General features: G+C 41.0%; 1 protein-coding gene across 4 annotated transcripts in view; it reads left to right on the top strand.

Moving 5' to 3' along the window:
• Nucleotides 1-2,834: 2,834 nt before the first annotated feature.
• LOC144823712 (histamine N-methyltransferase A-like) overlaps nucleotides 2,835-17,669 on the top strand; it is a 396,640-nt gene continuing 381,805 nt past the window's right edge. For 2 of the 4 annotated variants that reach the window (XM_078682459.1, XM_078682462.1), the window contains exons 1-2: nucleotides 2,835-2,956; nucleotides 13,191-13,398. In XM_078682459.1, coding sequence (XP_078538585.1) covers nucleotides 13,262-13,398 — 137 coding nt within the window. In that variant the 5' untranslated portion in view covers nucleotides 2,835-2,956; nucleotides 13,191-13,261. Of the gene's footprint in view, nucleotides 3,071-12,853; nucleotides 12,875-13,190; nucleotides 13,399-17,669 lie in introns of those variants that run through there. The other 2 variants (XM_078682460.1, XM_078682461.1) reach the window with 2 other exon arrangements.

A 17,669-nucleotide genomic window follows, 5' to 3' on the forward strand; every position in this document is an offset into this window, starting at 1 on the left:
CGCTCATCTACCCAACCCCCGGACCACACACACCCTTCGCCATCTCCATCACAGCGGGATGAACCCCAATGATGAAGAATGTCACCAAGGGGCAACCCTGGTTGGTGAGGGTTCTCTGGGAAAAAGTATTTTTTCCTTTTGATAATTATGACATTGCTGCTTTTTGTCAGCTTCTCTAACCACAATAGTTTGATCCTGTTGTAGTTTGCAGATTGCAGATCTCTCGACTTGAGTAAAAGTATATTTTAAACGAAATCATTTTCTAGAGCCATCAAAATGTTTATTCAGGACTTTGGTCCCATTCTCCCTGAAAATATCTATGTTACGATGTGTGTCAGTAAGTGTACATTTTGACCATTGTCTGAGGCCACTATCGATGCCCCACTATCGATGCCAACATTTTCTACAATGTCTAGTCTATCCATCAAGGTCTCCAAATTAACTTGTTCATCATTAGTCAAAGATAGTAACAACTGTAAATCATACAATCGGAAACTGTGTTTTAAGAGGAAGTGTCCTTTTAATTTGAGCAAACGGAGAAATTTGAACAGATCAACAAATACATTCAATGGGCCCCCGCCTGTGTGGGACAAAACCCCAATCCCCTGCTCTAACCTATTTTCTAAGTATCATCCAGATCATGATCCGAATAATTAACAATCACTAATTAATTGGTGTTCAAGTTATAGTTCTCAATTTAACAATCACATCCTCCACCGCACCCTCATTTTCAGCAGTGCTTGATATCCCTAGGTTTTCTTGGAGTTATTTATTTATTTATTTATTTATTTATTCATTATACTTATAAAGCGCACTATCACCTCGAGAGGCATCCTGGCGCTGGAGAACCCAAGGGAAAGGTGTGATTAGTTATAGTGTGATAGTGTGATGAGTATGTCTGCACTCCCTGATTTTCTGCTTTTTTCTTTTTTTCATTTTCTCCCACCGCTTCGGGGTTTGCGTCCTTTCTTGTTAGCTTGTTTCCCAACCTCATCCTCTCCATTTTTAGTAAAAAAGATGATACCGATACGCCTTGTGGGATGGAAACACCCGGGGTCCTGCCATGTGATCGCATAATTTCAATGGATGTCAGTGAACTGCTACTAATGGCCTTAGTTTCCATGGTGTCCTCAAGTCCCATTGTTCTATCCCGGGTACTTTCACATTGTCATATTTTTGTGCAAATGTAGAAATCCTCCTCTCCTTATAATCCAGATCACCTCACTTGATCTTTCTTAGCTTCTTATCACATAAGTAAACCTGATGTTCCTTCGTTATCCTATTCAAAATGTCATAGTTTTTTCAATCGCATCCTTTAGGTCAATAACCTCCATTTTCCTCTCCATTTTATTAATCTCTGTCTGTAACTTTCTCACTTTTGTGTCCGCATACTTGATTAAAATCTGCATAATTTAAACGGTGCATTCTGCAAATTACCCTCCCAATCCTTGAGTGATTCCTCTTCTAAATCCTCGGAGGAAGAAAAAGTAAGGATCCTCAGACCCCTTAGGGTCTGTTATTATTTAAATATTTCTGAGATGTCACTCTGTCCAACCATATTCCCAACTCTTCGTTCTTTAACTGCTCCAATTTTTGAAACTTTGCCTTAAGGCCTTCCTTTGTCTGATCAATCTATTCAGATTTATTTGCTGAAACTTGTGCAGAGAAAAGATCTTGAGCTAGTTCCACCCTTCCATTCTTGAATTTAGACATGTTTTCCTACACTAATACTCTAATTTTAAATAGATGAAGAGGAGTGCATGTCAGCCCTCAAATATGTCACAAAAATGCAAAATGAGCATGGAGTCAATGAACAGCACCTTCCCTTTGTTCCATGGGAAGTAATTTCCAAAGAAGCGTTGTGCACTCTCTATAAGCACCCGCTGCTCAAGGGTGCGACCTGAGGCCACAATATAGCAAAAATATATAAAGTGGTAAACCAACAGTAAAAAATGACTAAGGTCAGGGTAGAATGGAGCAGGGGAGGAGTCTGGGGCTCCTGGGGGCTGGACAGCTTCCATAATCCCCACTTCCTGTGAGCGGTGGTCAAAGCCATGACTTTCACCTGGGAAAGCATGGCTCTAGGCACAGGCAGGGTCACCTTCCCTACCCGGACCAGGGTGGCATCAGACCAGGGGAGGAGTCTGGGGCTCCTGCAGGCTGAACAGCTCGTGTAATCCCCCTTCTCCATGAGAGGCATGGAAAGTCATGGCTTTCACATGAGAAGCCAGGGCTCCAGGCACTGGGCAGGCCCACCTTCCCTACCTGGGCCAGGGTAGCGTTGGACCAGGAAGGGGCCTGGGGCTCCTGCACGCTGGACAACTCCCATAATTCCCCTGTTGGAGGTCAGTCTCCACTGGCCAGTGGTACAAGCCAGCAGCCTGAGCCTCCTGCACTGGTCGGGGCTGGATAGAGCCCCCAGCAAGGTCTGGTTTCAAGATGCCTACCAGTTAACTAGTCAGCTTGATTGTGGGCAAAAAGGTCACTTGTGACATTCTCAGGCCAATTCAGCCACTGCACGAGCATGGGGTAGTGACCTACGTCACTAACCCTGCCTTCTTAATGTGAATTCCTCCCAGGCCTACCCCTAACATTCCATGAATCTTCGCTACCTCTCTCAGCAAGTAAATATAACGCACAGCTACATAGCACATGAAATAAAAATTAGATTTCAGCGGTTTAGCTAGAATTACAGCTCTCAGTTGGCAGCAAAAAGCAGAACTCCGTGCCAAACTTTCACTGTGGAATTGAGAAATGTAATGTATAATAATTGACTACAGTCTGGGAACTCATTACTGCTGGAGACAAAAGCACAACTTCTTTGCCAAAATGCCCTTTGGTGTGGGTGGAACCGTTGCAAGTTTGACTTGACAGGGTCGTCTAATGCTTTTGAAGTTACAGTTGTATACAGCACTCACTCTGTGACTTACGTTCGAGCCCTTGAGAGCAATATATCGTAAGTAAAAGCTCTTTATCATTTCTGATTTCAACCCCAGAATTGTAAACTTTTTCTCTGAACACTGCTTGCTGCAGCCTTAAAGGAAATGATCATTGTGGAGGAAGGAGTTAGGTAAGTCTGCAACTGTTTATTTAAGACATGTGATTATTATTTGCTGTACATTTGGGTAAACACATACTAGGTATTAGCTACACATTCGTATAGTTGTATCTACGTTTGTTTATAAAAGCGCCATATTTTCATGAGCATGCAGATTTACATATTGGATATAAATTAACTGTTTGGTTTCAGACTATGTAAGGTTATCCTTGTCTGTGACTTTTATTTTCTATTTTATAACCGTACAAATCTTGTAAATATTGAGTGTGTCATCCATAAAGTATACTATCCATGAGTTGTTGATTATCCAACAGTAGAGTGGATTTGAATGTGTGTTTCATTAACTGCTGTACTAACACATTCGATAGTGGAACTTAAAGAAATACTGGTCATGTTTACACACTCACTTAGTTTAGTTCAAATTAACCAGCAAATTACCACAGAAAGCCAACGCCAAGTATTTTCATAATACAACACAAAAATACAACTGTGATAGGCCCTTTTTCAGGGGTCATTAGACAATCAGTGATTTTTGGGTTCAGACTGTGGCAACCAGAGCCTTTAAGCCTGGTGCCTGTGGTGCTCAGTTGTGGGCTCAATACGAAGGTTAATCTTAAAGACAAGGGGCTTAACTTCAGGGGTGTGTTCAGGGCAGAGCTGGTCGTAGTGGGCATCAGGCATTTGACAGGGAAGCTAGAAGTGTGGGGGTGGGGGGGTTTGGATCAGTAGGAGCTGGTTTTGTAGTGATGCTGCAATACTGGCCCTGGCCCCCAGTAACAAAAGCAGCAGTGCTGGGGACTGGTTTTGTTAAGTAGCAGTGCTTCACGCTTGAATTCCCCCGCTTCCCCAGGCATGGAAGCCGGTCCCACGAAATTGCCAGGGCCTCTTTGTTTCCCCAGTCCAGCCCTGGGGGTGTTTGGGGTGTAACACTACCAAATCAAATGCATTTTTAGTTTGGTTGTTGGTCTGGGGGCCCTGAGTCCGTCTGCTAAGTTTGTGTCTGTTTTTCTCATCCTGCACCAGGAATAAAGTACAAAACAGTGACCTTTGATGTAAAGCAGGTATAGAGAGAGAGAGAGAGACAGAGATATCCATCTGTTGGCTGAATTCCAAAATGCAAAAACCAGATAACCGAAAATCAATACCACCTTCCCTGCTTTTCCAAAGTGTATGATCCTTGGCAAACATTTTATTTCACAGAGCCTTCTTTTCCACATATAAGAGTACCTTTAAATAGTTATTTTCAGGATGTGTACTTTACAAGCGCCTTTCATGTTTGAATTAACAGGCTAAAATCTTGTTCCATCTTTAATAACAATCTCTGCCTGTTAAGGGTTTACATGAGTGCTGACTTGCCTCTTAGGTCAATAATGGCATTGTTGTTAGGGAGAAAGCAATTACTGTTTCTAAGTTCAAAGACATTAATCTTAGTAGGTTCAGAGGTGCTAAGGAAAAATGCAGGGATTTTTTACATGATATTCATGCTAAATGTTTTTATGCCTTGTGTCGTGTGCCTACTCCTATTATCAATCAAGACCCACGACCTAATTTGCTTTTGCATCCACCTTTATTTGCAACTTGGGTTTAGTACATGGAGATGTCAATCACTTGGTAAAATTCTTTATAAAAAGTGACAACTGGACATATGGAGCCCTGTCTACATACACAAATTTGAAAGCTCCGCCATCAAGGTTTCTCGCAACAAAGTGTGCGCTGTGAAAATACATTTAAAACATGTGATCCCATGGTATGGAGTCCGGACACTGTGTTTAACGTGACCATAGTCATGAGGTCCCTGGAAGAACTACCAGGCCAGGTAGGACTGTCAGGGGTCAAGCTTCAGGAGGGGGCTGGGGGGGGTGACACTCCCCAAATGCATTCTTGGCTTGGTGGTTGGGTCTGGGGGCCCTGGGTCGTGTTTGCCATGTCTGTGCTCATTGAAGTGTTCATTAAAAGGGGGCAAATGTGCTACATTCTAGAATTAACAAATAATGGCAGTAGTAGGCTTAGAAAGCAGTACAGGTCTCAGTTTTCCTCACATACTGCTGGCGATTAGACACCCAAAAGTTGATAGGATGTATCCTTACAAAGTCTAACCACTTGCAATAGCTTGGGATAGCATTTCAACCCATCATGTTTCACCCACTGTGCTACTATAAACAGAGGCCCACCCAATGCAAATCTCTTCTAACCCTGTTCATCATGGAAACAGTCCTCCGTTAACCTTGGTCATCTCATCTTTCCCCATGCATCTCTCTGCTTATTACAGTTTGGACATTTGAGATTCACAGCCCCACATCTCTCTGGATAAGATACACCCCTGTCAAGGACACTCCTTTAGCACTTTATATTGAGATTATGTAATGAAATTGAGTTTTCCAAGGTGTACTCACGTTTTTTGCCACATTTTGTAGAAAAAAATACTGGCCATTTGTTTACGTTTTGCTATTCTGAGACAGTCACAATCTGGTGTATGAAAAATAACTGATGTAAAGTTCTCAGGATTTTTTGTTACATTTCAATTTTCCCTCTGCCTGCTGTAATAATCGCTAGGAAACAATTTACACAGTTTTTAAATACATTTTATTTGATATATTTGCTGTTTCAGGATTATGTCTTGAAATAGAAAAAGAACAGATTTTATTGCTTTTTGCAATACTTTTACAAACCTGGACTTAAAAATACAGGACAGGGCGGTAAAAAAAACAGCCAGGTGAAAACCCTACTTACTCAGGAAGGGGATGTGAGGTTAAAGACTGAACACTCAATAAATCATCTCCTAGAGATTAAAGAATAAACATCTAGTCTGTTATTTGCCGAATGGCCTATGCCAATGCTGTCTAATGTTCCCTCTCTTGCTGAACGGCTTACTCCCACCCCTCAGTATCTTTCCACTTTGCAGAGTACCTTTTGTCCATTCTAGTTCTATTAGAGAAAACTGGGCTTTCAGCCTTCATTGGTAGGTGAGAGACAACACCACTCTGGATAGGGTTCGAACAGCAAGGGTCACCGAGTGGGGTTGGCAGTGTCATAATGTGGGCCGAGCAATGTGCCTGCCGTCCTCGACATGTGCTTCTGTGCACACTGATCCAGGAAAGCAGGGCATGTACCAGTTGAAGAGGAGGTGGCGACAGAGTTGCATTGTTCACGATGCAGTGGATCTTGCCACTTGAGTTGCTCCTCAGGCCCAATCATGATCCCCACCATCTAAACAACCTTATAAGCTCCGTTTCACAGTGATGAGTACTTCAGGCTGGTTTAAGTTTTTTCCAGTGCGGTGGCACTTCCGCGAATACTTTTTGTCTTTAATAGAAAATTGCAGGATGGGGTTAGGGATTTCTAGCGCCTTGATGTTTCTTTGCGTTAAGTTAATTCAGCGGAATACATACAGTATCCATTCCCCTGGCACTCTAATCCCAGATAAATATTTCTCGTTCAAGCTGATTTGCCACTTCAGGGCTGCCAACCCAGACCCTGGGCAGAGCAGTGCAGGCTCTTCCCTGCATTGCAGCAGATGCCTACAGTTCATCTTGCCTCATCATCCTTACAGCCCCTCTCCTCAGCAGTGTCTTCCTCACGCAAGATCACCTCCATTTTCCCTCTTGAGCAATTGGGCTTCTCTCTCCTTCAAATCAGGATCAATGCAGTCTCTCCTGGCAGGTTCATAGAACTGCATGTTTCTGATCCCAACCTGGCGAGGAAGGTTAGCTGTAGTTACCCCACACCTGGAGTACAGTGAGTTTCTCGGCTGCCACTGGTTTGGCGGCCCAAGATCTTAGAAGAGACATCTTGACATGCATTTGCTCTAAATTTGCTGTCCCACCTTTATATCAGTGTTGCGTACAGCATTTATGTATTCTAATAGTACTTTCAGGGGGACGTTCCTACTTTTTGCTTATTCCAATATAGCCTTTCTTGCCAGTAGCTAGTAGTAAGGTGGGGTGGAACTGGGAGTCTTCTCAAAATGCTCAAAACACCAATTAGCCAACAGTACAAAAACAAAAGAAAGCTATAAAAAGCATCATGGTGGGTGGCATAAGTTGTGGCGCGCGTTGTATGCATTGGAAACCATAAGTGGCAGATTTCAATAGTTTTACAAATTTGAGCCACAGCCATACCTCAGTTTTTAACGGTGCATTAGCAACATGAAATCAGTCGCTACTAATTATATTTAAGATCACATTTCCATAGTAAAGGCTTTTTCTTGCTTGCTGATACTTTGCCATAAATTGACTAATCTTCACGAGATTTTTCCCCAAAAAAGCCTCATCCACCTCAGCTCCTTCCAGGAAAGATTTGGAATGTGCAAGTACGCTAAATGTGGCAGAAAGCTAGATCCAAGCACTGGGTTTTTAAGATATGGTTCCCAGTACCAGAGGTAGTCCAAGGTATTGCCCACATACTTATATTGAGTGACAGTATTCAGTCTTGATCCACAAGCAAACCAAGTAAAACAGCTTTATTGCAACCAAAATTCATAGCTTTTGTTTTAAGGCAATTCATAAACAGTTTATTATTTTTGTTGCTATTTGTAAAGGAATTCCAAAGTCTTTGCAAACCATGTCAACTCCAATAAGCATTCATAGTCCGCGTAAGCAGAAAAGCCAAAAAGCAGTATGCTGAGTTTGCAATGTTAAACCAGATGTTTTTGCGTGATTCTTAGGAACAGGGTATGGACCAAGCCATATATCTTGCACAGCATAGAGGCTGATTAAGAGAATATTCCACCTTTCTCTTGTATTCTTGTTGCCAAGGTCCCTTTCTGAGCAGTACGAAACCTTGTTGTAGCAGTTGCAAATGAAAGTCAACTGATTAGCACCGTGAGGTTAATGTTGTTCAGCTTGCACTCCAGAAATGGGACTCTTGAATGAGGAGAGAAGGAAGGAACAGAATGTATGTCTTCTCAGCCATGAAGCAGTCACCTTTTGACCGGCATATGAGAATATAGGGGTGTGTAACTTTATAAATTATCTACTTGCCCAAGAGATGGGATGCTTCAGAACTAACTAGATTAGTACTAAACTGAGAGCACCACAGCTGTCACATTACACGATTTATCAGAACTATACTTGACATGTTACAAATCCCAGTTGTCCCTTTTGATGACATCCATTGTGTTTACAAATTAATGGCAACAATCTTATTATATCAGCATATTGATAATAGCCTCTGCTATTATGCTAGAACTCATATTATATCGAAACTTTGACTGTAGCAAGACTCTATTTTTGCCATCTTTCCAGAAATGTACATGCAGGTGTCGGAAGTAGGCAGGAAGTCATATTTCTAGGGTTGGAATGCAATGTGTGTCTGTTACACTTACAAATTTACATGTTTAAGGGTATTCATCCACCGCTCTCCAGTTTTTTCCTGTACTGGAAATGATTCGAAATTTACTTCTCACAAGGAAAAAGCTTGTGACGCCCAACCTTCGGATGAGTAGCTCTCCAAAAGCTATTAAATTAAGATAAATAAATTAGTAGGTGCTATAAATATGGTTTTTAATGTAATTACTTTCGCAGATATCTAAGTCTGAATTTTCTATAGTGCATGTATATACCCTATATACAGGGATGGGAAAAGTCAGACACCTCCCTAAAAATCATGGGTACTCGCAAACATTTTCCCAGGGGCAAAAAGGTAATCTCTGGTGTGATAGAGGGCCACACAAATGGCAGCATGGTGGTGGTCATGGGGCGTGGGAGGTGAAAAGTGGGCGTAGGGGAAGCAACACATGTACATCTAGCATTTGAATTGCACCTGGGAGCAATCCCAGCTTCCACACTTGACCAAACTGTGTGATCCTGGGCAATTTTTTTTATTTCACTTTGCCTATTGGCATTGTTGTCAGGGTGGGGGAGGAAGGAGACATACATGAATGTTTCTAAATACGTGCTTGAAAACTGTCATTTAAAAAAAAAAAAACAATTGCACTTTTAAAATTTGATCTACTAAGGTGAAATGCTTCTGTAGGTTAATGAAATACACTTTTCTTATTTTTGAAGGGACTTCATCATATTTTTACACATTTGTTGCAAAACGTCTTTAAAAATAAAACTTCTTAAAGTTGAGTGGTGCAGGACAGTGTCTGTGCTTCTTTTTTTTAACTTCAGTTCGACTAAATGAAAGCTTGCCAATTATTTAATATCTTTCTGAGTATTAGAACTTTGAAAAGTAAACATCAGCCTAGTGCTGTTGTTTAACCAGGGCCCGGATGTAAAAGTCAGGTGGACCGCATGCAGCCCCAGGACTTTACTTTAAGTATCACTGCTCTAAAGGATAGTGCCGAGCAAAGCAGCTTCAAAAAAGTTTTAGTGTTGCTCAATATGAGTTTGCCTTGAAAAAACAAAAGACAAGAGGTGTTTGGCAAAACATGAACAGTTGGTTTAATTAAACACTGTGGCCAGGAGTACAGATTGCAGAAACAAATCTAAGGACTGTCTCAAAGCACTATCAATCCAAGCGATTGTTCTTCAGTTTTGGGAGCAATAAATGTACATCTGGCGATCCTTGTTTAGTAAAAGAATGCAGGTCTTGTCTGTGGAGTCATAAATAAAAGTTACCTGGTAACAAATGCCTGTGGGCCTCAACCTTGCGTGGGCACAATGTTGGTCAGTGGGTAGTGTATCCAAATGTCTGGCACGAGGGGCGCGTGATCCATGCATGTTCTGTGTGTTGTATCCTGATTGGCTGTGTGTTCCTCACTCCATGTGGCATCTGACTTTATGATGTTTGGGAATGCATGCACCTCTCTGACCATGTGTGCTTTAGTGAGGCTAATTTCCCTGGACCATTGTGGTGTCACTGTGCTTATCTGGGGGATGGACCTGAGCTTCCTGTTCACAGGTTTTATGCCTGCTATGTGCCACTCAATCTGTGAGTGACCTGTCTATGATTTACCAAGGGCCTGGGTTAGAGAGCCTGCCTGATCACATATTTTCGAGTTGGGGTTCATGGAGAGTTCATGCTGGGCAAATTTGACACTAGTGATGTATTTTCATCCGTGTATGCGAGTGTACCATCATAGGCATTAACATCGTTTTTATCAATAACAGCATTTCCCTCTTGTAGTTGAATTTTCAACAACATTGTCTAATCCATAGTGCATGACAGTCACATTATTGGGGATATTCTGTTCTTAAGTTCTGACTACTACTATTAGGTTCCTAATAATTTGCATTCTACCTAATTTGAGGACTGCAATTTTACAACAACAATAACCCACACAAGACCAATAAAAGATGAGAATGGGCAACAGTGACATGCACAATCTGGTCAGCCACCAGGGGAGAGAGGCTAACCAGTTTAGATATAATCTCACTATAGGAGTTCTAGAGGGAGGAATTCTTCCATCCATGGTATCACTCCATGCAATCTATACTCACAAAGGGTAACTGGATGGTCTATCCGAACAACTCACTGGAGAAACAAAGGGAGGGGAAAAAGGGAGGGGAAAAGTACAGACGCACATATGTGTTAAGACAAATACCCTCACTAACCCTAGGGTGACATGCTTCATCATTGGGTTCCCGCTTACACACTGGGACCACAAGATACCCAGTGTGGTCTACAACTCTCCCACAGGAGAGGAACACAAGGTGTTTTATATCATCCAATGTAGAGCAGAGGGAGGGGTAAAGTTAAATGTAAGTTTAAAACTATCTACTGGTGGGCAAGATTAATCTTGTATTAGTGTCCCCAGTGGATAGATTAAAAAAGCTCAGTGAACATAGGGTTATGGATATTCCCCATTAGGATCAGGTCGACATGTTTTTGTCTTAAATAGTTTAGGAAAAAGAGAAGCCCCTTTACACCCAAAAGGAATATGGCACTTACTCAGTAAGAAAGGAAGGATCCTTTTGGGTAAATTGTATTATAAAGTGGAATCTATTTCGTATATCACACATACCTATACATTCTTTCTCATTATCCACATATACCAAGATTGAACCATATATAATAGGGGAAAACAACTTCAACACTTTATATAAAAAAAATATATCACATATATTTATTGTTTGTTTACATACACAATTTCACATTAAAAAAGCACATAAATCCATACTTTTAAATTCATAAAAAAGAATTGCATTAAAAAGAATAGTCACAGTAAGCATGAAAACATATGAAGAGTAAAACAACCAAAAGCTAGACTGAACAAATTTGGTCTTAACAATTTACAACTCCATCATAACATCATATAAATATGGAATTTCTAATTAGCTTTCTTTCGCCAATGCCCAATGAACGGATTGTGTATCAAAATGTAGCGTCAACGCGTTTCGATGGGAATTTGCCTTATAAATCCATCTTTATCAAGACCCGTATTCTATGCACTCTGTCTTATATTAAGTGTTTTCATGCAGTCATCTATAATGAGATATAGTCATGTTATTAATGTTCTCCCGGAAAACATATTTCAGTTCATCTATAAAACAAATGACAGTCCCAAGATTCATACAAAGAGACCAATATTTTCCATTTCCTCAATCTATTGAACAAACGGGCTATAACCAGTATAAAATGGATCTTCTTTTGTCCTAAACCTCACCATCCCCCCATTGGGTTGAAGTTATTTAAACATAGCATAATATTAAAAATATTCAATGAGAAACTATGATTTAATACAAAGGGGGGTATGGTTTGCTATTCCAACCCATAACCCTAAAAATGCTTCCCTTTATGGTACAATCCTTCTATCTACTTCTTTCAGACATACCATTATCCTTAAACATTTCACACCTCTTTGTACATCAACTTCTACTCTTTCGCTCAACATTGCGCATATCAATGCTCATGGGTAAACTCTCATGTCTCACCTGCTTCAATCAGCGAAACTTCCCTGCTTGCACCTTTTTATCATCTGTGCATTGAGGTGATCAATAAATTCCAAGACTTGATGGATGCACCCCTGCATTGAAACTGTGTGCGGGAAAAATCAAGAACTTATTTTCTATTCACTAACTCACTCTGAGTCCTCTCTTGAATGGGCTCAACTTGATTAGAAAAAAGCCTCACCTTGCAACTTAATGCGGCAGGGATCACGGTTAAAATAGTTCAATCCTATTTTAGAGAAGACCCTGAAAAGTAGGAGAAGCAGGACATTATATCTACATCTACAGCTGCTTTTCAGGCCATGATTTCCAGTGCTGTGTGAGCAGCCCTGAATAGCCTGCTAACTTACTACCATAAACTGAGAAAATCCTAACTTTAAGACTTTCGGTATTCACAGAAGGCATTTAGGAGTCCTAAAGTTAGGATTCCTAACTTTACTACTCCTAAACTGAGAAAAATCCTAACTTTAAGACTTTCGGTATTCACAGAAGGCATTTAGGAGTCCTAAAGTTAGGAGTCCTAACTTCTGTGAATACCGAAATGAGTAAGTGCCTTCTGTGAATACCAAAATGGCAGTACGTTTGGGATTTAATCTTAAATTAGTTTTGTTAATCGGGCCCCATGGTTAGGACTAGAATAAGGAAGACAAACAATGGAGTAATAACCCTGTTACTTGCCAGTCATCTTTAAAACCCTGAGTTCTAATTTTCCTAGTCCGAGTGCTTGAACTTTATTACCTTTGGCCCTTACGTGCTCCTATTTTGCTTGGTATTTGAAGGTCAGCCTGGGAAAGGAGGAGAAAATATGTGGGTATAGGTTTGAGCTTGTGCATAAAAAAGGAAGAACAATAGTAAACTTCTAGTTTTCTTTCTCCTACGCATCAATTAAACAGTTTCTGTCTTGGAGGTGAAGGCCATCTCATGGGATTAGGAGTGTGGCAAAGAGAAGACTAGGACTCGGGGCAATCACTATTACTATTAGGTAATAGCAGCATTACTCTTCTAAAGCACAATTGAATTTAACATTGAATTTATGTTACACCAACAAACATAAGTATACCAAATATTTACTTGAGCCTCTCTGCTTTCCTGTATCACTGAAACAAGAAATGTAATAGCCCTTGTTTGCAAATATCATATTAATAAAAAACATGCCATAGCATTATTTTTTCTTATCAGATAGCCAATTATATGCCTTATGGATCAGAGAGATTAAAATGTGAGAAACTGTAAAAATATAAGTGGCTTGAACATATATCCAAGCTGTGTTCTAAAAATTATTTTCATTTTCATTTAAGATAAGAGAACTGCCAGGTGAGAAGAAAAGAAAGAGTTGAACTTTTCAATAATTTGTCACAAGGCAACCACAATGGCATCTTCCTCGAGAAGCATTTTATCAGATGAAGTCCATTATTCTCAAGCATTCCAAGTGTTCCTTGACAAGTCGACAGAACATGTGTGCATGCAGGAATTTATTTCAAAGGATTTTCCCAAAATAATTTCAGGGTAAGTTATTCTGTTTATTCATTATATATTGTTGTCTCTGGGTAGTTATAGTTACATAGGCATTTCCACACAAAATGCCTTTTGTATTTTTTTAGTAACTTTGGTGCAATTTGACAAATCTCCATAAAACTTTTTTCATATAGTTTTCCTGAGGGACGTTTCAGGGTGATCCATCAAGCAGTAGTTGAGAAAAAAGATGGCCTTAAAATGCAAAATCCTCATGCATTTTCCATAGACTTCTTTAACAAGCTCTACCACAAAAACTGCTGAACGCAATTACACCAAATTATGAATTAGGATGCTTGATTTTTGCTCATAGATTGCAAATATTTGTGATTTGGTGTAAAATCTGTTCAGCTTTGTCTCCACTCATGCAGGCCAAGGATGGGTGGAGGAATTCAGCTACCTGTGGCTTGCTGCTGCTAGCCTGATCACACCTTATGCGCATAAGTACTGTGAGCCCTAGCTCCCTTCAGCCCAGTGTTGCTCATTGTAGCTGTTTTCCGGTGAGACCGATCATTGTTTCTTGAGCTTTTGATACTCCTTGATTCCTGAGCTATATTTAATCCTTGTTTCTTGATTCCTGAGCTATAGCTACTCCTTGTGCCTCAATTAGCATTGCCTGCAGTGCTACCTTGTTTCCTGAGTTCCTGAGCTATAGCTATTCCTGTACCTGAATTAGCACTAGCTGCAGTACTTCCTGGTTTCCTGAGTTCCTGAGCTACAGTTACTCTGTGTTCCTGTTCCTGGGCTTCAGCTATTTATTGTTCCTGATTTGCACTGCTTGCTGTGTTTTCTTTACTCCTTATTTCCTGAGCTGAGACTATTTCCTGTTTCTTTGCACCAGTACTGCCTGCAGTGCTACCTTGACTCCTGAAGCTTTAGTACTTCTCTGTTCCTGAACCAGCACTCCCTACAGTGCTACCTTTACTCCTGAGGCTTTAGTAATTTCCCTGTTCTTGAACCAGCACTGCCCGCAGTGCTACCTTGTCTCCAGAAGCTTTAGTACTGCCCTGTTCTGGAACTAGCACTGCCTGCAGTGCTACCTTAACTCCTGAGCCTTAGCTCAATTTTTATTCCTGCCCCAGCACTGCCTTCTATGCTACTTTATTTTCTTGATTCCTGAACCTGCACTATTCTAGTATACCCTTGTAGCCTCCCCTTCTGTATATCCTTTTCAAGTCCCTGCCTTTCTTCCCATTTCCTTGGTTCCAGTTCTAGTTTGCTGTCTTTCTATTCTGCTGTCTTACTTCTGTTACCTTGTATTTTTGTTACCTGTTTTCTGCCAAGTGTGCCCTGTGATTTCCTTCCTTCCCTGTTAAGCACTTCTCATTGCTAGATCCTTGTCTATCGTGCTTGTGTTTAGTTCTACCCCTTTGCTGTTACTGCCATGCGTGTTCCTGTTTGATTGCCATGATCTGTGGGCACAGCTGACGACCTAGGTAGTGTTTCTTGTTCACTGTGAGTATTGTCTTTGAGTTAGTTATAACATCACCATAGGTATAAGCTCCACAGACACTGCCTTTGCACACATATCCTATATGTGGGTATTTTCAGTCAGTATCTGTAACAGCAATTGTGGGTGAGGAACTTACTGAGCTTCAGTCCTACCGTGTGGTGCTCCTGAGTGCTTTACCCCACATTCCCTTTCTTGTTAATGTTGTATTATATATGTGTCTTGCACGTCTGTCCTGGGTGTAGTTAGTCTGTATGCTAAATTGCCCTGTGAGTGCCCTTCCTTTCTGAGCCTTAGCCATCTTGTACAGGCTTCCCCTTTGGATCCCTTTTTCTCCTCTGACTCCTTGTGTGATCTTGGGCAGCGATGTACTACTCTTACTGTGCAGGTATGTTTTCTACCCAGTCCCCAGTCCTTGCTTAAGTCTCTGACTGTGTTTCCAACATAGTCCTGGACAGTCCCTGACAACATGGCTTTTCCAAGGCTGAGTCACTGGTATACGCTCTCTCCTGCTCCATAGTGCTGGGAAGCCCTTAGGCAGCTATGCGCTCTACAAAAGCCAAACATAAACATGATCATCTCAGTCTAGGGCCATTCCAAATAAGGAAAATATTGTCAATATATTGCTTCTGTTCTAGAATATTTGGAAGGAAAGAGTTACACTCTGACAAAATCCTATTGGTTTCAAGCCAGTCCATATACAGAATGGCAAAGTTAGGAGCAAAGACAGCTCCCATGGCGGTCCCCTTGATTTCTTGGTAGGAGCTGCCATCAAATAGGATTTTTTTTTGAGTCAGGCAAATATTAAGAAGATGGAGACTGACTGACGTGGGGACCAAATGTGGGTAGGTTCTAGAATCCAAAATACTTTAAATAACATTAATCCCCTCCTCCTGGGGAATGTTGTATAAAGAGTTTCAACATCCAAAGTACCACGTATATTGTTGGCCTGGTCAAATTGTAGGTCTTCAACTAGATTGATCATGTTCATGGTGTCCTTTATATAACATTTTGTAGATGGAACAAAATCTTTAATAAAGTTGTCCACATAGCCTCTGAGTGGTACTAAAATAGGACCACACCCGGATACAATAGGACGTCCTGGTGGGGTATCGATTTTTTAATGTATTTTCAGCAGTGTGTATATCACTGTGTTTTTGTGTTGAGGTACAGAAATAATTTTGTGTGAGAAATCCTTCCGCTTTGCCTGCCTCTGTTGCAGTGAGAATAAGTGCCTGAATCTCCTTTGCGGGATCTGTTGTTAATGTCCTGAACTGATCAGTACTGTACAGTTTTCTATGGATTACAAATGTATATGTTGTAATGTCCTGAATGACGATTCCTCCACCTTTATCAGCCGGTTTGATAATCAGGGTGTCATTTAGTTTCAGTCCATTTAAGGCATTTTTTCCTTGAAGTGGGAGATTATACGGACCAATAATTAGAGCCTAATCAATCTTTAGCAGGCTTTTTCTAACTGGACTAATATGGAGCTGGCTGTGGTCTTTGGGAGCTTCTGTGGTTCCTGAAAAAAGTGAAAGGCCCTCAAGAATCTTTTTAATATATTCATAAGAGTGCAAGGGGGCATGGTGTGTCCCAGGATGCTTGTTTCAGGTCCAGGGATGACCTGGCTTGGCAGATCCACTGGACTGTTCCCATGAGGCACAGGGTCAACCTGATTTGCATAGAGCTGGGTCCAAACTGGGTTGGCGTAGTGAGCAGAACGATGGATGTAACCCAGATCTTTTGACTGGGTTTGAATGTATGATTCATTCAGCATTCTGTATATCAATTGAATGCATATCAGTTTTTGGGATGGGTATCCTCAGACTTGGGTCCCTTGCTCACTTTGCCACTGGATTCAAGCTAGTTTGGTTGCTGAGGGGTAAAACCCCGAATACGGTCCCAGGATGCTTGTTTCCGGTCCAGGGCCGACCTTGCTTGGCAGTTCAGGCTGGACTGTACCCATGAGGCACAGGGTCAAGACTGATTTGCATATAGCTGGTTCCAAACTGTGGTGGCATAGTGAGCAGAAGAACAATGGACTTAACTCAGATTTTTTGACTGGGGGTGAATGTATGATTCATTCAGCATTCCGTTCATCATTTGTTTGTTGTGTCAAGAATTAATGTATTTTGCATTGCATTGACATATGCAGTACCCTCACCTCAGAACCTATTCTAACCTTTCCCTTCCTTGTTTTTCCTTCCTCCTTCCTTCCTTATCAGTGTCTAGCCTGATTCAGGCTAACTCTCAGGCACAGATATGTTTTGCTGTACTGATTATGATCTAGTTATCCTAGTCGGTTTGGAAACATAGTCGACAACCAAATCTTGACTCATACTTGTTGATTACGATTTATATGGATCATAAGATGTTTCTTACAATCGTGTCTGTGTGAAAAATATGTTCGAAGTCACTATACGAGTTATTACTGAGGTCTGGAAATCTGTTGATTTCCAACCCCGTTTTTAACCACTGTACCTTATGCATACTTTGTTTCCTTGTCGGAATAACTGTTTAAATAAATAAAAAATGCACATTTGAAAAACGCACACAATTCTCATTGAAGTTCTGTGCTATATTTTTAGAAATGTTTGTGATAGGGGCCACTGCCTCTATAAACAAATTGCAAACACTTGGTCCCTCTCGACTCCTAGGGTTCTCTTGTTTCCTTGTAAACTACCTCTGCACTTGAGCACAAAGCTTAAGGAAAGATTGACACAGAGAGGAAGTACAAATATATGTTTGGTGTAGATTGGGTACAATGCCACTCGCCCACTTAACAGACAAACAGAAGCACTACACCAGGGGC

This window comes from Lissotriton helveticus, chromosome 3_1 (assembly GCF_964261635.1).
Source record: "Lissotriton helveticus chromosome 3_1, aLisHel1.1, whole genome shotgun sequence".
Classification (NCBI taxonomy): domain Eukaryota; kingdom Metazoa; phylum Chordata; class Amphibia; order Caudata; family Salamandridae; genus Lissotriton; species Lissotriton helveticus.